Source organism: Rhinolophus ferrumequinum, chromosome 22, assembly GCF_004115265.2.
Source record: "Rhinolophus ferrumequinum isolate MPI-CBG mRhiFer1 chromosome 22, mRhiFer1_v1.p, whole genome shotgun sequence".
NCBI classification, from domain to species: Eukaryota; Metazoa; Chordata; class Mammalia; order Chiroptera; family Rhinolophidae; genus Rhinolophus; species Rhinolophus ferrumequinum.
The window spans coordinates 26,572,741-26,596,999 of NC_046305.1; the positions used below are offsets into that span (position 1 = coordinate 26,572,741).

At 37.1% G+C, this 24,259-nt stretch overlaps 1 protein-coding gene across 6 annotated transcripts in view; it reads right to left on the reverse strand.

The window, feature by feature from the left end:
- Window positions 1-1,071: 1,071 nt before the first annotated feature.
- Window positions 1,072-24,259, reverse strand: part of MDM4 (MDM4 regulator of p53) — a 37,203-nt gene continuing 14,015 nt past the window's right edge. Inside the window, exons 2-11 of one of the 6 annotated variants that reach the window (XM_033091968.1) lie at window positions 22,927-23,037; window positions 21,420-21,494; window positions 16,390-16,523; window positions 15,171-15,226; window positions 11,547-11,614; window positions 10,716-10,815; window positions 7,965-8,125; window positions 6,587-6,736; window positions 5,040-5,120; window positions 1,072-2,715 (exon numbers count right to left, since the gene is read on the reverse strand). In XM_033091968.1, coding sequence (XP_032947859.1) covers window positions 2,143-2,715; window positions 5,040-5,120; window positions 6,587-6,736; window positions 7,965-8,125; window positions 10,716-10,815; window positions 11,547-11,614; window positions 15,171-15,226; window positions 16,390-16,523; window positions 21,420-21,494; window positions 22,927-23,004 — 1,476 coding nt within the window. In that variant the 5' untranslated portion in view covers window positions 23,005-23,037 and the 3' untranslated portion in view covers window positions 1,072-2,142. Of the gene's footprint in view, window positions 2,716-5,039; window positions 5,121-6,586; window positions 6,737-7,964; window positions 8,126-10,715; window positions 10,816-11,496; window positions 13,619-15,170; window positions 15,227-16,389; window positions 16,524-21,419; window positions 21,495-22,926; window positions 23,038-24,259 lie in introns of those variants that run through there. The other 5 variants (XM_033091972.1, XM_033091970.1, XM_033091969.1 and 2 more) reach the window with 5 other exon arrangements.

Consider the following 24,259-nt stretch of genomic DNA (forward strand, 5'->3'; position numbering starts at 1 on the left):
AGTGTAAAAAAACCAGAGGCAAACAAAAGGACAAAAAAAAAACCCACAAAACAGACAACTCTCTCAAAAGACAACAAGGACAGAGTAAAACAAAGAAAGAGGCTTTGGTTAAAGTCTGTGCCTTATATTTTTTAGAACTGTAACTGAGAGAAGGCTCAGAGATATATGTTAATACATTTATTTGAATTACAAATAAAGTAAAAAAAATTTTTTTTTTAAAAGTCAAAACATTTTTTTGACTGAATGTCTGATTTGACTAATTAATATTATGAGAACAGGCTTTGCCAGGTTATATGACAGGACATTTTCTATGAATTTAATCAGCTAAATCTGCAGCTCCAAGGCTTTGATAAAAATTATTTTTAAAGCACATACACAATATATTGGATAGTATATCTTCTGTAAGTACTTAAATTTATTTTTAAAATTTAGATGTCAAATTAAACATGTGCAAAAGTAAAACTAATCCAGGGTGGAGAGCCAAGAAATAATGGAGGGACTACCTGGAAAGGACACAAGGGAATATTCTCAGGTACAGAAATATTCTTCTATAAGCTTGTTTTGGGTGGTTACTCAGATGCCTACAATTCATCAGAAGGGAATACTTTATTATTTCCTAACTATACCTCAATTTTTAAAATGTGCAAAAGATTATGTATACTCAAAATTCTCTTAGGGGTCTGTTAGCAGAAATGATTGATACCACTATTCTAGGCATAAATGGAAGAAAAAAATCTCGTTTTTCAAGACTTCTTTTGACTTCTCTGAACTATGCAGCCTGGTTACAACATAAAGTGACCTATAACACTACGTAACTACTCAAATTATTTGTTTTTCAATTGTTAGCTTTAATATTTTTCTAAGCCATCTTGGTTTTGAGGTCTAAGAGCATTCCCTAACACGAAGTGGAACATAAGGAATATAGTCAATATTTTAATAACGACTGGGGATGCCAAAAAAATGGACACAAGTGGACACTTTGGTTAACATTGCTCAAGCAGTAGTTCGCTGTAATCAGAAGTGTCTGGACGCTGATGGTAACCACTTTGAGCACCTCTTATAACTGCATAAGTCAAATGTGACTTGTATTCATTTTTTGTTATTGGTATTTATTGAGTATTACAATTTTAACAGTTTTGCTTTCTTAAAATGTGTATACATTTTTTTGGCACCCTCTGTATATATGGTGTCAGGATCAATAACTAGACTTGACAAGGGAATCACTTCAGTTATATAAATGTCTAACCATTATGCTGTACACCTGAAACTAATATTGACTGTCAACTATAATTGAATTAAAAATAAAAAAGACTGGGGGCAGCTGGATGGCTCAGTTGGTTGGAGCACGAGCTCTGAACCACAGGGTTGCCGGTTCGATTCCCACATGGGCCAGTGGGTTGTGCCCTCCAAGACTGGATTGAGGGACACGACTTGGAGCTGATGGGACCTGGAGAAACACACTGTTCCCCAGTATAAAAAAAATTTAAAAATTAAAATTAAAAAAAAAGACTAGACTAATTAGGGGGAATCACTTCTTAAATTATATAAATACATAACCACTATGCTATACACCTGATGTAATGTATAACATAGGGAATATAGTCGATAATATTGTGATAGCGTGATACGGTGTTAGATGGTTGCTGGACTTCTTGTGGTGATCGCGTCTTTAGATCTATAAACGTTGAATAACTATGGTGTACACCTGAAACTAATAGTATATGCTAGATATATTTTAATAAAAATCTTAAAAAAATAAATAAAAATAAAAAAGAACTTTCCCTAACAGAAAATTAGAGAATAAAATTAACTAAAGAAAGGATTAATCTTCAAGTAATTTGGTTAAGTAAATGATCCTATTTTTTGTTTGTCTGGTAGTTGCTCCCTCCCAGATCCTCATCTTTGAAGACAGAATGAAGTCATTAACATAAGTTAATGGAATTCCCAAATTAATAACCTAGTTCTAAAGAACTCATTCTCAATTTCCATGTAAGTTTAGAAGCAAAATGTCCTGTAACACAGATGTTTATATGAATAAATGAACAGATACAATGGGTCAGTCACACTGAGTGGAGATGCTCAATATTTAAGTTTTGATATGTGACCTGGTCCTGTTAATATTTCTGTCATTCACTGATTCAGCTATGCTATAAAAACTCTAATAACCAGCTGAATCTCTTTCTTGCAAATAGGGCATGAAGCCCCAGCCTTCTTTAATCTTCTGGCACAGTGAAAACAAGTGACAAGATGGCTTGTCCTCCCATGAATAATGTTTCCATCTCGTGGTCTTTTCTCACATAGACTGCATGGCTTCAAGAGATTCCGGCAATCCTCCATGTTTTCTATAACTGTTCTCTGTTTTAAAAGATTAGGTGATTGTTCTCCCATGCTTGAGATGGTCTCTTGGCTTTCAGAACTGTGAGCCAAATCCAAGAATTCCACCGAATTACAGGGATCAAAGAGTTTTGGGTTTTCTTCCTTTCTATACACATCTTTAGGTCTAACAACTGGAGCTGATACGGTTCTTCGGCAATCAGGAACATCAATTCCTTCACTTTCCTTCTCTTCGGGTATAGCAGTGATGTCAGATGTGGAAAGAGAATGGGTTAACTTAGAACAATCTGAATACCAATCCTTCCTCAAGGCCCAGCATCGAAAACAGTACCTCTTGCTTGGAGAGTTAAATTTCTTGCACTCAGTACACTGCCACTCATCCTACAAAGACAAGTGCAGCCAATTAATTTTGGAGAACATGATGCTGAGAAAAAGGGAGGGTAGGTCAAATTCTCATTATCTCACTAAGCCAGTAAGAGTCCAGACATTCCACACCAGTGAACTAGGCTAGAACTGAAACAATTTCTACAGCTGTATGTCTAAGAAACTCCTTGGAAGTTTTATGACAGTGACACAACTGCCATTTTAAGCCAAAATTTGACATAGCTATCTTAAAGAAAGTAATTATTTTGGCTTTTTATCCAGTAGGAGTGGAATTTACATTGTTTGCTTTTCCCCATTGCCTTCTTTTTAGGTCATTTCTTTGTACAACTTACTCTTATATTGAATAAGAGACTAAAGAATGAAGAAGAGATAATACTGTCATTCCTTCCTACTAATTAAGAAATATTATAAAATTGGGCAAAAAAGAAGGTACAATTATGAGATTTGAAAACTACTAATTTGGGCCGAACCGGTGGCTCAGGTGGTGGAGCGCTGTGCTAACTCCAAGGTTGCCAGTTTGATTCTCACATGGGCCAGTGAGCTGCGCCCTCTACAGCTAAGATTATGAATCCCCCAAGAGCTGAGCTGCTGTGAGCAGCCGTGGGCTACCGTGTGCTGCCACGAGCATGAGTGGCTGGTGGCCAGCATGAGTGACCGGCAGCCAGCGTGAGTGGGACCGATGACTGGCAACCTACCTCAGCCAAGGGGAGCGCAAGGCTCCTAATACCAGCATGGGCCAGGGAGCTGTGTCCTACACACCTAGACTGAGAAATGGCTTGAACTGGAGGGACTATGGGGGGAGGCAGAAGAAGGGGCAGGGAGGCGGAAGAAGGGGAGGAAGAAAACTACTAATTACTCGCGCTCTTTCACTGCTCTCAGGACCATAGGTATGCCTAAATCACACCCTCTGAAAAATGAATGTTCTTGTCCTCGAATGCCAAGTAATTTTTTCCTACCTACTTCTCCATATTCAAATTAGGAGGTACTAGAGCTCAATAAATTTTACATGCCTTGCTTAATTCAAAGGTAACTACCTGGAACAACTCAAGGGTATTTAATGTGGATAATTGCCTGGTTTTGACAGGATCAATGATTTGACACAGGCTGACTTGATTACTTTCAGAATGAAGGCCAAGCACTTCGAGTTTAGAAGTCAAAACTCAATGGCCTATTCCAAGAGGCAGAGACACAACCATCTGTTAAACTGGGATGTTCTCCAGAGAGCCTCAAAACATCTTCTCTTACCAGTTGAAGATCCTCAGATCTCATCTGAAATGCTACACAAATACTCAAAGGAGCTTCATAAAGATTTGGAATCCGTGACTGACGGAGTGTCATCGCCCGATTGGCATCCCTTTTCCTTTTCCAGTGGAAAAGGATATAAAATAAGAGGGCTTATTAAACTCAATGCCATCTTTGATGAAATACAGTCTATTTGCTTAACAGGTTTTCTGAGCCCAAGTAACCACCGAAGTCTGATGAAGATGGAAACATTCATCTTTGCTATTTAAATTATGGTCAAGAACACTTAATAGACCAGTATATTGCACATTTATTACTTAGCTATGGACAGACAGGTAATCTGCAAAGAATTACATAATGGTCAACAGTGGGAGGTAGAAGTAGGGGGGAACAGCACCAGAGACAACCCAAGCAGCAAAATGTAAAATCCCCTTCTTCTCCTTCCCCTACCCTTTTTCCCACAGTGAGTTAGCTAAAGGAAATAAGTACTAAAAGGAAAATAGGGAACTGGCATGAAAATAGAAAACCAAGGTACATTATTTGCGTCTAAACCTAAGTTGTCAATTGATGACAATTCCATACCTATTACCTAACAGCTGAACACTAAAAGCCCTCCATTAATATAAACCTGTGTAGAAATTAAGCCAGTTTCCATTTGTTTCTTTTTAAGAAAGCACTGAAAATATTATTTTTACACTTGACAAAGAATTTTAGATAGCTTATAGGTCTCATTGGCATTACAGAGAGGTGTTCAGTGGGCAGAGTAGTACAGGACTATTCTGAGTAACTGTAAACCCACTGTATCGTGTCCAAAGAGTTTTGATAGCAGGGAGAAAAATACACAAAGGCATTTAAGTCATCCCTTTCCAAGGTAAGAAGAGGATTAGGTAAACTCTCCTCTTCTCAAATTCCAGTAAAAACCTCTAACAAAATGTAAAGAAACCAACATCTATTAACACTCAGGAAAGGTAGATTAAAAAATGGGGGAAATGGCATTCTTCACAAGTCAACAACTGCTGCAACACGAACATCTGAAGAAATGGGTGGTGCAAAACAACTCTTGGACTAGAGATTCATACCTCAGAGGCAACCTCTACATCAGTGTCATCACATACGGATTTAGAGTCCTCAAGGTCATCATTTTTTCCTGCTTCAATCACCTGTGACAGCAAAGACATCTCATTTAGTAAGGTTTACCTATTTCACATGAGGTTGTTACCTGAGAGTAGAAAAGACAAAAGAACTTCAATTTAAAACTTACATTCTACGCCCATCACTACCACTTAAAAAGGAGGCAACTTAAATATGAGACCAAAAACATGATTCTATACACATGTAACACCAGAGGATTACCAAATATCTTCTGCATTCAGAAGGGAGAAGGTCCTCAAATTTATTACTGTAAAGAAAATAAACAATATCAAAGCAGAAAAGCTACAAATTATTAAATGTGGAAATTTATCTTGGGAATCCAGGTAGGCATTATAAAAGCACTATATAAAATAAGGAACTTAGATGTGAAGCATGAAAACAAAGTATTTTAAAATTTTACTTCAAATTCAAAAGTACAACTAGTTAATGTAACACACTGGGTTTCCTACAACATGCCCACAGACCAGGAAAACAAAAAGAAATGTGGGAAGTGTCTTTTAAATTTTAAAATTCAGAACTTGAAATTCTAAAAATTAAAACCCTAGTTTTCTGACACAGTAAATGGAATAAAACCGTTATACTACAATTATGACCCTCTGTTTAGCAACCTTCTCACAAAAATTCACGTATTTTAAGTCTCATCTTTCTATAGAAGTTTCCAAATGTCACCTTTGTGTTCATTCTAGCCACCTGCATTCTCTTCTCACGCTACCCATAAAATTAGTCTAGCAGAACCTAAGCATGTATCTGCCTACCACAAACATACTAGGATATCCTTCGGGAATCCAAATTACTATGAAAATCCCCTAAATTGAAAGGATAGCCCCATTTAAGTCTGTCTCTCGCTCTCTTATGTTTTTTGCTATATTTATTCAGTGGCTATTTTCTGAGAATCTTGTCCATATTAAGCACTGGATCTGGTGCCCAATTTCTTTTGAAACTTGAGCACGTGCTTGTACAACTCTTCATCTTGATATGGTCATACCATGTGTATTGAATTTTCTCTTTTTCCCCTATATTGAAACTCTGTAATATGTAAGAAGACTTCATCTATTTCCATTTAAGTACAAAATAGTTATAAAAGCTATTGAGATGTCCAAGTAATAAAGATTTTTTTCCCTACAGGCTGTTGCAGCTATTTAGAACTCTGCCTTGCTAGCAAAGCGAAGTCTCCAGAAGAAAAAACTCTGCAGTGATAGTGAGAGACTAGGTAAGCAGGAAAAGGGGAGTTTACTGCTTCTAACAAAGAAGGAGCTTTACCCATGAAGTTCTATCCTATTTTTGAGGCAGCCTTGGTTAACTTAGTGTGAATCTTAAAATTAGATATAGAGAAACATTAAAAAGCAAAAGAGGGGTGATTACGTGAGTCATTGTTGTACAAAGAGGTATATAGTATAGGTCAGGTCACCAGAGCTGCACAGATTATACCATGCACATATAAATACAATCAATGCGAAATATTTCCACAACATACCATTTTGTCTCTCACTTTCCCTACTTCTTCACTTGTTTGTTCAGTATCAGTAGCTTCAACTTTTATTCCAACACCAAACTGCTCTGATATTGGCTCATTCAAAAACCACACGTCATCTGTCGTATCTGAAACAATGGCAGTACCCATATCCTAACAGAAAAAAACAAACATGAGTTTTTGTAGTCAGAGGCTTATCAGATGTTGAACCAACATAAATGAACCCAAAACTCAATGTCCTCACGTATCTCCAAAAAACACCTAGCCTTTCTCCAATGCACATCTATTCATCAACAGATATCTATTTGGCACCTACTATGTAAAAGGAAATGGATGGATGTAAGGGTGCCTGGTGAGAAATTTTCTATTTTAACAGTAAATCAGGTGTAACACCTACGGAACAGTACTGAAGAGCTTAAAAGCTACAGACTCATAGTTGCTCAATTAAGTAGAATCATTCCCTATATTCCTTTCAACAATTGGCACTCTGCAAACCTAGAAAACACTCTACTGTGATGTATATTTTTCTTTAATGGTCAATGATGTTTATTGAAGAAATGAGAGAAATACTGACTGTAACCCAAACCTCTTCTCTTTCTGAATTCTTTCTTTCTACATTCAACTATGGACATTTTATGACATGCTTTTCTATAATATTCGTTAAGAGACAACTTACTATTTTGCCATTACATCTCTATTCATTTACTGAACAAATACTTACTGAATACCTATCATGTATCAGATACTGTTGTAGGTACTAAGCAATAGAATATGGAGTTGTTAATAATACAAAAGCCCTGGACTTACGTTTCAGTGGGGTTAAATAGTCAATAAACATAACCAAAATATAATCATCATTTTACCAAGTGAGAAGTACAATGGAGAATATAAAAGAAGATAAAGGAGCAGAATGATGATGGCTTGAATTATGACAGTGGAAGTAATAAAAAGTGGTTGGTTAGATTTTGGATGTTTTGGATATCAGGTAATCAGCTGATAACCTGAATGTGGCAAATGACAGAGAAAGAAATCAACCATATCCCTTGATATTCAGCTGGAATAACTGGGTAGAAGATAGACTTATGAAAAAGGAAAGACTAGATAAAAGTGTTTGGTTGAAAAAAAAAGTTGTTTCGAACCTGTTAAATGTCAGATCATCTAAGTAGAAGTGCTGAGTAGGCAGCTAGATATGGAAGTTGGGCATTTAGGGGCAAGTCAGAGCTGAAGATATAGATTTGGGCATCATACGCATACAAATGGCACTTAAAGTCATAGCAATGTATGAGAATTCTTAGAGAATGCAATGTGTGGTCAGAGTAACGAAGAGTACTACTCTTTTCAAAAGAAAAAACACAAGTTTCTCTTCAAACATGAAATTTACCCGATTTGTCTGTAAATCAGTTGAGCCATTACTTCTAGGTGTGTAATTGTTTCCCAAGTTTCCTAAAAACCACCAAGGCAGGCCGGCTACATCCCACTCCTCAAGCCCGAGGTCCAGCCTAGATGTCTCATCTTGGGTTAAATTTTCTATCAAGTCTTCATCTACAGAAGTCAAATGAAAAGGATAACTATGTACACAACCCTTAAGAATTAAGACTCTCTTTATAATACTTACAATCTCTTTATAATATAGGTAAAAAGAAATTCCTACTCCCAGTAAGAAAGAATCAGAAATCAAATACCTGTCTCAGTTGCAGAGCCCAAATCTCCTCCCCTGTTTAGGCTTCATTAGCAAGTAATTTCACTAGAAGTAGATAATCATTTATCAAGAAATCCAAACTCTGAAAGCATCCAAACAATGGCATTGTTCTAAAAGGATTTCTAAATGGTCACTTACTGTCATTTTAAACATACCTACCAATGTAATAACTAAACAATGACTTGCTCTAGTACATGGTATCTGAAAATGGCTTGATCCATTGAACTGCAAACAGCAATAGCACAGAGGCCTAAACCTTGGAATAGATGCAAGGGGGTATAGACCATGACACGCAATCACAAGCTTGTCAAGGCAGGCTCATTGGCTCCATATATTTTGGGACATTTCTCAGGAATTCATGTTTGATAAGTAATAACCACTAAAAAATGCTGAACTCTAGGTTGTCCAAATATATACATATGTCCCTTCTGGCTCAATGGGCCCTTTTGGAGTTAAAATATCTATACAATAATAAACCTAAAAATACTGCAAATACAAAACACATTAAGAACCCATACATTCCAGGTAAAAGATTTTGTGTCATACACCTAAATGACATTCAAGGTGGTTAAGTTTGTTGCGAATGCATGAAGTTCTTTTCCATCATGCAATTTTTTTGTTGTGCTTTACTCTTTTCCTACTTTCTCATTCTCCTCTACGTTTTCTCCTAATGCACTAGACATATGATGACAACCATGGATGTTTAAATGTGCTGAGGTACATATGGCTGAAAAAATTTCTGCAATAAATGGGTCCGCGCTAGAACAAAAGATTATCCCACCTACTTACAAATCACGTTGATCCTGCCCATCTGTGCTCAGGGAAATGTCAACCTCCTTTTTACTTACTCATTGCTGAAATTATCAGAAACCAAACTCCTGAGATAGATATTAAAGTTACCTTCATCTGTTCAAGCTCTGTAAATTCTCATGAAAGGTATGGAAATAGGCCATTCTTTCCACATATAAAAATTCTGTCCTCTACCTATACAACCTTCTGAAAATACTAAGCTATTTATTCTCAAAATTAAATTACAAACTACATAGCCTCTTGAATTGGCTGTTCTTACTTTTTTTTTTTCTTTTTTTATTCCTTCATCCCCCACACAGGAGAGGTTCTCAAGCAGTGAACTGGGACATTCGTAAATTGGCACTAGAGCTTGATATTTTCAGATATTTACTAAACAGTTAGCTTTTCTTTTTGCCCGTCTTTTGTGCTTAGTTGGCTTTCCTCAGCACACTTTAGGGGGTGGAGTTTTGTGAAAAAGAAATTCTTGGAAAAGTGGTTAACTGTGTAGCTCATTCATTCATTTCACAACTATACAATGATAACCTACTGATATGGGCCAAGGGAGTAAGTAGCCTCCCCTCCCCCACCGAAAAACTTTTAAGTTTTCTTTCCTATCGGGATTTTAAGTTTCCCTTAAGTTTTCTTTCCCCCAGTTTCTTAGCTCCCTAGTTCCTGATCTTGGCTGTTCTTATATTTTAAACAGCTTTCTAAGTAGAAAATAAGGACCTGCATTTAAAAAAACAAAATAATACATTTGACGCCATACTGGACTGAAATAAGTTCCAAAGTAACTAGATAACGCAAAATTCAGTTTATATACTCAAACGCAATTTGAAGAAAATAATCCAGCATGATAAACTGATTCAATTTTAACTAAATATTTGAAACAACTTCAACAGCATAACTTTCTGGGAAGTTACTAGAGGTCTAACCTGCCATTGCTCCAAATGTAAACCAGGTACTAGAAACCATCATGCCATAAAATACATCTTTGCAGAAAAAATTTTAGGAGATAAGTTTATAAAGTAGGGCTCGGGGGAAACTTCCAAAATTCAATTAACTCATTTAACCTGACCACACCATATCCAATATGGATGGCAAAGATCTGATGACTATCACCCAAGGGCAAAAGAACTACTAGGTTTGTATCTCATTCTTGGCTCTGAGATAGTAAGTATATTTTATCATCTTTGCAAACTTCAAAAAGCTATGAAATTTTGCATGAAGCTAACAAATCAAAATTCTAACCAGATCAAGTATGTATAGGAGTGCCAAGGTTTTAAAAAAAAAAAAAAATCCAAGGCAGCTACGTTACCAGGTGGCAAACTGATAAATGTGTAGCTATCTTCTATTAGCAAGCTAGCTAAAGGAAAAGTCTTGCTCTATCCCAGCAATCATGGGTTGCTAAAAGAGCACTACCATCTTCAAAGTTAACAATGGTGACTAGGGTGAAAAAAAGTTTTCAGAAAAGAATGAAAAATACATGACATATGCGTCTCCTACTTCACATGCAAAGAGACAGCAGTATTTTTCGAGTTCTCTCTATCACAGTATTAATTAGGTAGTGCTTAATTTGGATAGAACACATTTCTAGAAATCATCAACAAAAAAGAAAACTCTGCATAGCCTTAATTCAAAACTTACCTTCTTTAGAATTTGTGCATTTATCCCGGGAGGTAGACAGTATGGGAGTATTGCCCTCTTCAGTACTTTTCCTGGAATTAGAGGATTCCTCTGCACTTTCCTGAAAAGAAGGGAAAGGTGTCTATCAATGCAACAGAAATGATTGAGACCAGGGGATGTAGCAGTTCCATTCTGGCTCACCAGTTCGTGTGCAACACAATGGGTTACGCACAAGAAAGAGAACTCTGGAATTCACAACAGTCATCAAATAAAGGCAACATCTCTCCTCAACCCACTCTGAGCAGAGCTAGGAGAATCCCAAACCTGAGGGGGGAAAAAAATCTCTGCACAAAAGAGCAAAATCTACTGTTAAAAATAGGCTATCAATATAAAGCCTTTAGCCTACTACAAAATTAGGCATAATTCAGAAAACATGTGAAATCCTCATCATATACCAAGATGACCATAAGGTTTTCCCAGGTTTGGGGAAGCTTTACGAAATGGCCTGACATGAACTTAATTGCAACAAGCCTATTAAAATCTAATAAAGCAGTTTCCTCAAATACCTATGAACGTACACCATCACACAGGTGCACACACAAACCCCAAAGAAAATGCAACTGGAAGAACTGAAGATCAGAAGTGCTACATCCCAAAGAAAGATTCAGAGACTGGAACTCTGTATGGGCAGAACAGAGAATGTTCACTCTGTCCCTGGTCTGTGAACTCCCAAGAACCTTTCTTATTAAATTCTTACCACATTCAGAAAAAGGTCTTGGGAGTCCAAGATCCATAGGTACAGAGAAGGGGCCACTCTGTACAAAAAAAGAAGTCACCATGTGGTGATTTTACCTTCAGTTGGTCTTGACTTGGAATATCCATATTTTGATCCTGTGCGATAGCGAGAGTCTGAGCAGCATCTGGATAGCAAGTAAAACAAAAGGAAAACCTTCCCCGGTAATAACCATTCTTTCCACACAAAAAGGACCTCAGCAAACAACTCTGGAGCCAGGTTTGGTCCCTAGAGATGTACTACTCCATGTTGGCTGGAGAAGGCTCTCACCCAAAGGAACGAAAAAAAATCAAAAATGGTAAAAACCACAAAGACCAAGACAGCCTATATTCAAAATATATTATCAAAATATAATCTGCAGGAAAATGAAAAATGGCTACAAAATGTTCTTCCATAGCAAGCTTTCAAATTTTAACATGAAGAGTGATTCCGAGCAGGGAATAATACGGAGTATTTTTATCATCTCTTCCTATAGGTGATTTATTACCAAATTTGCCTAACTTCTAAACAACAAAAATGGCTTGGCTTCTTAATTTAATTTTTATTTTCAAGTGTTAAAAAGTTATAAAGGGTTATGAAATCTGAAAATCTGGAATTTTCCTCACTTGCTTCATAATACAATAGCATCTTTATGTAAACTTACATTCTAAATGTCAGTGATGATTTCAGTTTTAATTCCCATCACCTGAATATAGGTGTGTTTTTTTTTTGATCAACAAGTCCTACTTTTCCCAGTTATTACAAACATTTCCTAAGAAGGAAGAGGAAGCAGAAGTTTTGCTCACAGCTAGTAAAAAGCAAAGAAAATAATAACCTGAGAGAAACTCTTAGATAGATGAAAAGAAATGTGTTTCAAGAACTTGGAAATTTTTCAAGAACAGAAGGTAAAAGCTTAACTATAGGAAAAGAACAAGCTGCAGAGAATTTAATAACCTGGACCACTAATTATATGAGGCTATATGTAACTGAGATGCACATAAATAAGTCTTATCAGGAACTGGGTTCATCAGCTACTATCAGGTCCAGCGACCTCGTGGAAAATACCATCCTCATCTATTATAATAAAGCCTGCCAGAGAAAGAACCCAGATCCTACAACTGGTAATGACAATTCAGTTGTCTTGCACAAAGCAAACATTTTCAAAATTGTAATTATAAAGAACACTGTTTTTAGAAGCATTTTTTATAGATAAATGGAGATACTGAGCTTAAGAAACAGAATTTTTAACCACAGTGGCCTTCAAAGATCAATTAACATACAATGCAGATGAAGCATTTCTTTAATAAAGTAATTCGATTACTCTCATTTATATTCTAATGCATACGACCTTACTTAGGTTACAACAATTAGAAGCAAAAAGAAGTTATCTAGGAAAACTACAATGTACAAAGAAATTGTAAAATAATACAAAGTTTGTCATATATGTATTTCATTTTATTAGCATGCATGTGGAAATTTGGAGAAATGGTTTATAAAGAACCACCCTCACTTTAAATAATGGCATTTTATGCAACCATTAAAATAAAAGGTTCACCTCATTTGCAAAGGTATAAATAGGTGATATGGAAAATACTTTTCTCATTTGTCCCTTCAAATAAATCACAGGCAACCCATTTTATGAAGACCAACAGAGATGGCCATCAAGTACCAATCCAGGCGCAAGTCAGAGCAGACAATCAAGTTACTGTGGGGCAATTTCCTGGTTTTGGTCATTGTACTATGGTTATGTGAGGGGTTACCATTGGGGGAACCTAGGTAAAGAGTTGAAGGAACTCTTTTTAAGGAAATTTGCAATTTTTTGTGGGTGAAATTATTTCCAAGTAGGAAGTTGAAGAACAAAATGTTTTAAAATTTTACTGTTCAGAGAAATAAAAAGTGTTTAAAAAATTAATTGGGGCAAATTCTGTTACAAGCAAAGGTTAAGGAGATGGCACAATGGAAAAAAACAAGGGCTGGCCAATCAGAAATATCTCCTCTACCACTTAACCAGTGTTATCTGATCTTGGACAAATCACTCAATTAAAAAATCCTTAGTTTCTTCATCTCCAGACTTTCTTCACAGGGTTGTTGTGAGGATCAATTGAAATGTTTGTTATAGAAATGTTCATTTTAATATATGGCATGTTAAACCCTGCAGAGGAAGTGCAAGAAAGAAAATGAGAGAGAAAAAGTGAGAATTATACCCACTCTCGATATTCAGAGAACAGATCAATCAGAAAACAAATTTTACTGAAAGAGTAGAATAGCAAATATAAAATCCTCTGTGTATGTCAAGACTGTAGTGACAATCCCAGAAAAGCAGTACTATTTCACAAGTGACTGAATTTCAATAAAGCGCCATATCATTTGCAAGGCCTTCCCTCTCAAACAGAAATTTACAGCTGGGTGAAGTGGGCAAAGGCTCAATGAAACCAACAGGCTTCAGAAACCAATGTCAGTTCAAAATCACATTTTAATCACTTTAAAGTGTAAATCTTTATTAGGAATGGATTTTTTTCAAGCTATTTTTTTCAGTAAAATATTGAAAGACAATCTAAAGGGATTACAAACTTGGGCTTTCTTCAAAGGACAGTGTTACCAAAAATCTAATTTGAAGCTCACAAAAGGGCTTCAAGAGGGAATGAAGAAAAAAGGTTCATTATTTAGAACTAAGAAACAAAGTTATATTTCAATTGTATCCAGTTTAATTCACTTATCTCTAACACATCACACTTCAGACCCAAAGCAGTTTCCTGCATATACCTAATAAATTAAACTCAGAGGGCAGTATTTAAAATGTATGGAATCAAGCAAAGGGTTCGACAAATTGGCCTTCAAATAACAGAAAGCTAAAACCACTGAGTGAAAGGCTCTTGGGGGACTTTGACAATATTAATAGATGGATCAGGGTGACACATCACATGAGTCCACAGAATCTTATCACCGAAAGAGGAACAGGCAGACCTTACAGACTGATGTAAGGCAACAGATGTACAAAGTACCACCTATGAAACCTTCCCGGCAAAAAATTTAAACTTGAATCTATTCCAAGCACTACTAGTTTACCAAAAATAGAATAAAAAAACATGTTAAACAACCTCGCAGAGATACAACCTGCAAATCCTAGAACTGGGAAATGCTATAGGACAAACGATCCATTTTTTCACCAAATAAGTGACATAAATACAAAAGGAGCATTAAGTTTTATAGATTAAAGGAGACATATCAACCAAATCCAATGTGTGGACTTTGCATCCTGATTTGAACGAGCACAATGTAAAAGATATTTCTGACATAACTGGGGGTAACTATACATAAACTGGCTATTGGATAGTATTATGGAGTTATTACTTAGTTTATTATTAATTTTGTCAGTTGTAATAATGACATTGTAGTTATGTTTGAAGAAAAAAATCCTTATCTGTTAGATTTTAAAAGTATGTCTAGATGAAGCAAATATGGCCAAATGTTAGCAATTACTAAGTGTAAAAGGAGCACATTAATTATACCAATCTCTCTACCTTTAGTATATTGGAATTTTTTCACAATAAAAAGTTAAATAACATAGTAATCATATTCTGTGTGACAGTATCCCTCCCAGTAATGCCAAAACAGCATTCCATCTCCATCCTGATCCTTTTATTTTCCCATCATTTGCACCCTCAAAGCTGTGATACAGACTGAAAAAATATGATGTGTCATACCTGTAGTAGCAATGGTTAAAGCAACAAGATTCCTTCTTAGCATAGCATAGAGAGGGCTGTCAAAGAGAAAATCAAAAATTAATAACTCCATGGTTTTCCATTAAAATGTTAAGTGTATTTATAATATGCTATCTCCCAACTTTATAACATTTTGGACAAACAGAATTTTTTCCCCAAAATGTATCTTTTTTCATTATTAAAATATCAAAATGTTAATGCCCAAGCCCTTGTGTTACTTTGCCCCCCAATAAAAAACTAATTAATTTACATTTTACTTAATTAATAACAGTAACCCACATGGATGGATTTCCTTTGCAGACTATTCCTTCCTTGTACGAAGTTCTACATTTTAATTAGGGAGTGGGGGTGAAAGGGAGTCTTACCAAAGTAAGACAAAATGAGCTCAGAAGTCATTACAAAGCTAGAAAAAGAGAACACTGGCTACTCAATTACTAATTAGCTTTTGATTATATAAATTAATAACGAAATACCTTGTGCAGTTAGAGAAAGTCACGTAACAGGTTAGAGTAGCTGTACTGTGATTTTTATGAAGCTCTTAAACCTCAAACTGCCCAGCAATTCTACATTTCTTATCACCTCACTCTTCCTCTCTCTCTTTACAAAATTCAAGCTCCCTACTACCTGGGCCTTTAAATATGACGTTCAATCTGCCAGAAGCACTCCTAAACCAGACCCCTCTAATTGCCTCATTATCCTTCAGCTCTCAGTTCAAGTATCACTCCTCAAGGAACCTCTCCTTGATCCCTAAGGCCCTAAACCCCAACCCTCAACACAACCTCATGTACCTCTTTTCTATAACACTATAGTGTAATTTCACCATGTGTTGGTGTGATAATTTCATTAAGATGGGGAAGAGCACCTAGCTGTCTCACTACCCTTTAATTAAGATTCATAAACTCAAACTGTGTTGGGTGGGCGGTTACCTCAGTTGGTTAGAGCATGGTGCTAATAACACCAAGGTTGCCAGTTTGGGCCACAGTGAGCTGAAACCTTCTTAAAAAAAAATGAAAATAAAAATAAAAAATATAGTAAAATCAGACTGTGCTTGTTGTTCACTACTATGTTCTCAGGCCACCTGACATACATAGGCCCTTAACTATTTGTTGACTAAAGGAATAAATAGCCATTAATAATTTATGGAGATTAAGTGATTATGTATAAGCACCCAAAAAGATAAACAAACCCTCACTCTTTTTACCTTGGATCTTTCACAGAGAAGCTCTGACATCCTAGTAGTTCTCCCAAAAGATCTCCCCCACAATATACCATATGCTGCTCCCGCGGATCATAAAGCTGCTTCATTGTTATGTACTGGCCTAGATAGTGCATGACCTGCATGAGAATAAAATACCTTATTATCATTCTGGATATTAACAGAGCCTTACATTTTATAATAGAAATGTACTGGTCTGACAATGAGAAAAAGTGGTGAATTCACCTAGTATCCCCTTAAAAATGTCCTCACCTGTCCAAATAAAGGGGTCTATTACCAAAAGTAATAAACTTTAAATTTGCCTAGGTCATAAAAATATTTTCCAAGTCCAAGGGCACATAACTACTACAGGCTTTTGATATGTGTTCACTGAATTCTTTCTGACAAATAAAGCACGATGGTTATTAAGCTGTCAGCACTATAAGTACACAAAACAGAATGTAAGTGTTTGTTAAAAATTTACTCTGTCTGGCTCTTTTCACAGTTCACAAAATGGAAGGGAGGGACACAGACAAGTTCATGATTCAAAAGTTAAAACTTATCTAATTTTTTTCTAATGTTTTCTCCAAGAAACAGATTTTTCAAAAAATTCTTAATAATTTAAGTTCACTTATGACAGTAAGAACTTTGTTATCACAGATCACAAGAAGACCAAAAGCAGCTATCTTTAACTTTAGGCTCCAATGTCTCAATGATTTTTAGATGTTTGCACAGAAGATTTTTCCAACACTGTTCCCATTAGAGCAATGAAGCTCGTAGGCACCCCTACATCCCAGCAACATGTCCCAGTATTAATGAAGTTCTCCTATCTAATCAAGCATCTATGGAAAAATAAGATGGGAAGAGCATCTACTGGAAGAAAAAGGAAGTTTTATATTTATGTCTGTCTAACTTTCAGAAAAAATAAATCTAAGTACACAAAATAAAATCTTCTACAACACTACTCTAAATCTGTATATACTGCTACTATTCTCATTATACCATACTGCCTCAATGCACATACTGAGAACCAGTATTGAAAAATAAAAATTTAGAGGGGCCAGCCCAGTGGCTCAGGCGGTTAGAGCTCCATGCTCCTAACTCCGAAGGCTGCTAACTCCGAAGGCTGCTAACTCCGAAGGCTGCTAACTCCGAAGGCTGCTAACTCCGAAGGCTGCCGGTTCGATTCCCACATGGGTCAGTGGGCTCTCAACCACAAGGTTGCCAGTTCAACTCCTCGAGTCCCGGTGGGCAGCACCTCCTGCAACTAAGATTGGACACGGCTCCTTGAGCTGAGCTGCCTCCCAGATGGCTCAGTTGGTTGGAGCGCGGGCTCTCAACCACAAGGTTGCCGGTTCGACTACCGCAAGGGATGGTGGGCTGCGCCCCCTGCAACTAGTAAAGGCAACTGGATCTGGAGCTGAGCTGCGCCCTCCACAACTAAGACTAAAAGGACAACAACTTGAAGCTGAATGGCACCCTCCACAACTAAGATTGAAAGGACAATGACTTGACTTGGAAAAAAGTCCTGGAATACACACTGTTCCCCAATAAAGTCCTGTTCCTCTTCCCCAATAAAATCTTAAAAAAAAAAATTTAGGGAATTCCTCTTTATGCACCAGGTAGTGTCAAGAGTCATGATGGAGAGCTTATCATGTAAATTGACTCTGTCCAACTTTTTCCCCAGTGAAACATTTTCCCTGAATGATATGTACTTAATTTCTTCTTAACCCAGGCAAACTCTGCCATGCTACTGAAGGAATACCATAATTTATTATAACAACTATAATGCTATAAAAATCCACACTTTAGTTTTTTTAATACGACTTATCAGAATTTTAGCGATATAGTCCAAAATTATGCACTTAATGTAAAATGATAAAAGGAAATATGAGTATTCCAGATAATCTGAAATGCCTCGAGATGTGTTTCCTTAAGAGGTAATAATGGCTCAAGAGGGCAGCACTGCTGATAGGTATAGGTGTGGAGCTTTTAAGCAAAGTCAAAAAAGCTTCCTAATAAAGAGAAGGGTTTTAGATCTTTACCTTACTAAATGCAAGCAGTTGGAAGAGATTAACATTTTAATACTGAATCTTTTCTACTTCAAGAATTTAATTTGTTTTTGTTTAAAAAAATACTTTAGGGGACAAGATGGTGTAGTAGATAAATGCTGTGTTTACCTTCTCTCACAACCACATCAAAATTACAACTAATCTACAAAACAACCATTATTGAGAAACACTTAAAATCAAGCTGAACTGAAGCCTTTCAACTAAGAACTTGCAGAAGAAGCCACCTCCAGACTGGTGGGAAGGTCAGAGATGCAGAACGGGCTGGTCCCACACCCGCGTGTGACCATTAAAGATCAGGAGAGCTATTTCGGCTGTGGGGATCCCTTCCCATCCCCTAGAAGGGCGAGAAATCCCAGCGCCATTCCAGCCCAGGGTTCCAGTGCCAGGGAGAGAAGTCCCCATAATTTCTGGCTGTGAAAACCAGCGGAGATTGTGACTGAGTGAGACTCAGCACAGCTGCACTCACAGGCGATCCTCTTAAAGGGACTGTACGTGGACTTACCCACCAGTGGAATCACTCCCTCTGAGCTCCAGCGCTGGAGCAGCAGCTGGAAAGAAGGTCGGGACAAATGGTGGGGAATTGGCTTGGAACGGGGGCGGGAGAGGCAGCTTTCTACTGGACGGGGGAGACGGCGGAGGCTATTGTTTCTTTGTTGAGCTCTCCCCTTCCCAGCGTGCAAACACAGGTGGCCGCCATTTCTGAGTCTCCACTGTTAGTTCACCATGCCCTGGCGATTTGAGACCTATACCCGCCCAACTTTCAGGCACACCGAGGCTAGATCCTGCTCCGTAGGGTCAGCCCCTGCACAACTCTTCCACTGTCGTCAAGGCCAGTCCTCACAACCAATAAGCCCGAGGGTCAGTCCCTCACTTTGATGTGCAATTATCAACCAAGGCTCAACTACAACAGGAGGGCATACACAACACACACAAGGGACATACCTGGAGCGTGTGGCTCAGGTGACCAGAAAGACTGCGCCACTGAACCCCACAGCACACCTCCTACATAAGGACACTCTACTAAGACCAGAAGACATAGCAGCCCAACCTAATACATAGAAACAAACACAGGGAAGCAGCCAAAATGGGGAGACAAAGAAACATGTCCCAAATAAAAGAACAAAAAAAAACCTCCAGAAAAAGAACTAAGCAAAACAAGAGATAAGCAATCTATCAGACGCAGAGTTCCAAACACTGCTTATAAGAATGCTCGATGATCTCAAGGAGAACTTCAACAGAGATAGGAAGCATAAAAATGGAGATGGAACCAGAGAAAAGACCGAGTCAGAAATAAAGGATACAATAATGGAAACGAAGAATATATTACAGGGAATCAACAACAGATTAGATGAAGCAGAGAATCCAACTAGCGATGTAGAAGATAAGGTAGCAGAAAACACCAAAACAGAACAGCAAAAAGAAAAAAGAATCCAAAATAATTGAGGAGAGTCTGAGGGGCCTCTGGCACAATATCAAGTGTACCAACATTTGCATTATAGGGGTACCAGAGGGAGAAGAGAAAGCGCAAGGAATTGAAAACCCATTTGAAGAAATAATGATAGAAAACTTCCCTAACCTGGCGAAGGAAATAGACATACAAGCCCAGGAAGCACAGAAAGTCCCAAACAAGATGAACCCAAAGAGGCCAACACCAAGACACATCATAATTAAAATACCAAAGATTGAAAACAAAGAGAGAATCTTAAAAGCAGCAAGAGAAAAGCAGTTAGTTATGTATAAGGCAGCCCCCATAAGACTGGCAGCTGATTTCTCAACAGAAACTTTGCAGGCAAGAAGGGAGTGGCAGGAAGTATTCCAAGTGATGAAAAGCAACGACATACAACCAAGATTGCTCTGTTCAGCAAAGCTGTCATTTAGAATTGAAGGACCGATAAGGTGCTTCGCAGACAAGAAAAAGCTGAAGGAGTCTGTCACCACCAAACCAGCATTACAAGGAATCTTAGAGGGACTTCTTTAATATGGGAGGGGGGTTAAGGATGTGTGAAAGGGGAAGGGATTAAGAAGTACAAGTTGGTTTTTACACAGTAGTCATGGGGATGTAGGGTATAGCAGAAGGAATATAGTCAGTCCATAATATTGTAATAACTAGGTATAGTGCCAGACAGGTACTAGATCTATCAGGGTGATAGATGGGAATGGGGTTGGGGGAAGGGTGAAAAAGGTGATGGCATTAAGAAATACAAAATGACAGTTAATACAGTATGTGGAATATTATCAACACTGTTGTAAAGATCATGAAAGGTGCCAGATGGGCACTGGACTTATCAAGGGGATCACGTCATAGACTGTGTAGATGCCTGACCAATGCACTGAAGTAAAATAATATTGACTGTCAACTATAACTAAATATATAGGTATTTATAGTCACGGGATGTGGAGCACAACATAGGGAAGATAGTCAGTGGTATTGTAACAGCTATATAAGATGTCAGAGGGGTAGTAGCTTGGGGGGTGGGTTATTACTTTATACGGGGTTTAAATGTCTAACTATTACGTTGCTTTGTGCACCTGAAACTAATTTAAAAAAAAAATACTTTAGAAGCTAAGTTATTGAAATGCATAAGTGTTTAAAATAAATCACAGTGCTCAAGAGTATCTGACAAATTTATAATGCAAAATTACCACATTTATATCCTGCCTGGCAGCATATCCTGTAAATCATAGACAGTGTCATTTTTTAAATCTAATACACGTTTTGCATTTTAACTCTGAGATCAATGAATTCATTGTTAATCTTATGTTTAGCTGACAACACATTTCAAAAAAAAATTTAAAGAAACTATAAAGTTCAACGCAGCGTGTGGTCTTTAAAACAGCAAAAGCTGCTTCTCCAGTACCTCAGGAGCAGAACTTCCTTTCTTAGGTCTAATTTCAGAACTACATATTCATCAGCTTCTCTTTCTCAACTGTTCTTAAAACTGAGAATTTTCTTTGATGGCTTACCTCTGTAACAGTGAAGATTTCACCTTGTGCCCCTGCTGCCTGCAAAATCTTCAAAAGTGGCACTTTTGGTCGTACCTGACATAAACATAAAGTAAACCCGCTATTTACATTTCAATTAGATTGGTTTCTGAAAACCTAGGAAACGAGAACCTCTTCAACATTTTTTTAACACTGGTATTTACTAATAACGTACAATCTTCCAATGCATAAAATAACTACAGATGATCGATTATTATTTGTTACTTTCCTGAAAAATGACATTTTTAAGAGACAGCATTCATACCTACTATGATGGCTAATAATAAGAGGAAAAAGTGTTGGCGAGAACGTGGAGTAATTGGAAAATTTGTGCATCACCGGTGGGAATGTAAAATGGTACAGCTGCAGTGGAAAACAGTTTGGTAGTTTCTCAAAAAGTTAAACGCAGAATTTCCATATGACCCAGCAGTTCCACTCCTAGGTATATACACCCAAAAGAACTGAAAGCAGAGACTCAAGTATTTGTACACCAGTGTCAATAGCAGCATTATTCACAATAACCAAAAGATGGAAACCCAAATATCATTGATAGATGAATGGATAAACAAGATGTAGTAAATCCATGTAACGGACAGTGACTTTGTCTGCCATCTCTTGACTTTGATTGTGGAATCTGTCTTTAGCCACACAATTTCGTTTTTTAATATTATATAGTCAAATTTGTCTCTCTTCCTCTTACAGCCTCCAGTTTTGTCTTAAGGCCTCCCTCATTAAAGTATCACAACTATTTCCTAAATTTTCACTTTTTACATTTAAATCTGAAATTTGTATACAAGGTCTGACGTCTTAATTTGTTTCCTTCCAGAGATGGCCAATTATGTCAAAACCATTCATTATATAAGCCGCATTTTCCCCCAACAAATCCAAATTCCACCTTTATAATATATTGAGCTACATATTATATATTGTGCAATTTTATGAAAACACAAAACAAAATTATGTATTTTGATATGTCAGACATATAGATCTGGAACAGACACACCAAACTGATAACAGTGTTATCTAACAGGGAAGGGACTTCGGGGGGAAAAGGGAAGAGATGGGTCAAAAGTCTGTGGATTAGAGATAAACACACTATAAAGTTTGAATTTCCTAAGAGTACATTTGCCATTTAAAATTGATTTTTAAACAAATTAATTGGAATGGAGCGAGACAATAAACAAACTTATATAACTTGTCCCCAAATTCCACACTAGCTACCCATACCCTAAAACACACTAGTTTTCAAAATGTTACCACTGAGCAATCAGTAACCTCCATATATTTATTTAATTAATGACCAAATTTATGAACATTGATACTGCTTACAGTATCAATATGACATTTTAAAATGTCGTATTTTATGACATTTTAAAAAATAATTCTTTCTGCTCTGCATAAAATCCTACAGTCAGTGAAGTCAGCTATTTCCCCTAATTCAAATTTTTTAAAACTCAGAGGAAAATAGGAATGCTTAAAAATGATTTACCTGCTTGATTTGTCTTGGAGAGATCCTGCAAGCACTGTCAGATGTTGAACACTGGGCAGAGGTAGAAAATGACGCCATTTTGGCAGTGAAGAAATTAGTCTGTTGATGAATCTAAAAGGGAAAAAAAAAAAAATCACGAAATCTGGGGTGACCGGATGGTTTAATTGCTTAGAGCGCGAGCACTTAACAACAAGGTTGCCGGCTGAATTCCCACCATGAGACGGTGGGCTGCGCCCCCAGCAACTAAGATTGAAAACTGCGACTAGACTTGGAGCTGAGCTGCACCCTCCACAACTAGATTGAAGGACAACAACTTGGAGCTGATGGGCCCTGGAGAAACACACTGTTCCCCAATATTCCCCAATAAAAACTAAAAAAAAAAAAAAAAAAAAAAAAAAAAGGTTATTCTCAATCTTTAAAAAAAAAAATTACAAAATCTCTTCTACAGTAGAATACAGTAGAAAATTCTCTTTAGGGTTTACAAAAAGCAGCCAGCAGAAGTAAAACAGAGACATATACATGTCAGAATACCTTTCACAAATGCAATATACCCATGCTGAGGTCCTTGATATTCTTTTGATCACTTTCTACCATTTCCCTGAAAACAAGACCTCGCCAGACAATCAGCTCTAATGTGTCTTTTGGAGCACAAATTAATATAAGACCTGGTATTTATATTATGTTATGTTATATTATATTATGTTATATCCAGTCTTATGTTATAGTAAAATAAGACTGGGTCTTACATTAATTCTTTTTTGCTCCAAAAGACGCATTAGAACTGATTGTCTGGCTAGGTCTTATTTTCGGGAAAACATGGTAGTTCAGATCCTGGCAAAAATCTAACAAGCTTAATCAAGCCTACAAACAAGCCTATGCAATCTGCTGGCCTAACTTCTGGAATATGAAAGTTTTTCAAGTTTCAAAGATGGAACTGAGGGGGACTAAGGTTTTGCCACCCCAAAATGTGCCTTTTGGGATATTGATTTTAAGCTGGTTATTAAGAAACAAGACTCAGAAAAGAACCTTGGACACACACACCCCTTTTACCTGCCTAAAAGAATTCAGACAGAAAAACCTGCTTAAAGGAAGGGAACATCAGCATCGTAATATAAACTGAATGTGGCCGAGAGCAAGACATCTAGCAAAGCCTGTTTCCCTCAGTCCCACTGTTTTTGGGTGGCCCAGCAAGAACTTACTATGTTTGCTCTTTCTCTACACATAAGAGGGGAGGAATAAGGTGAAATGGGGGCAGTTCTATGATAGCAGTATAGTCTGTAAGGAAGTATTTCCTACTTTTGATTGGTTACAGGCAACAGTCCAAAGCTCATGC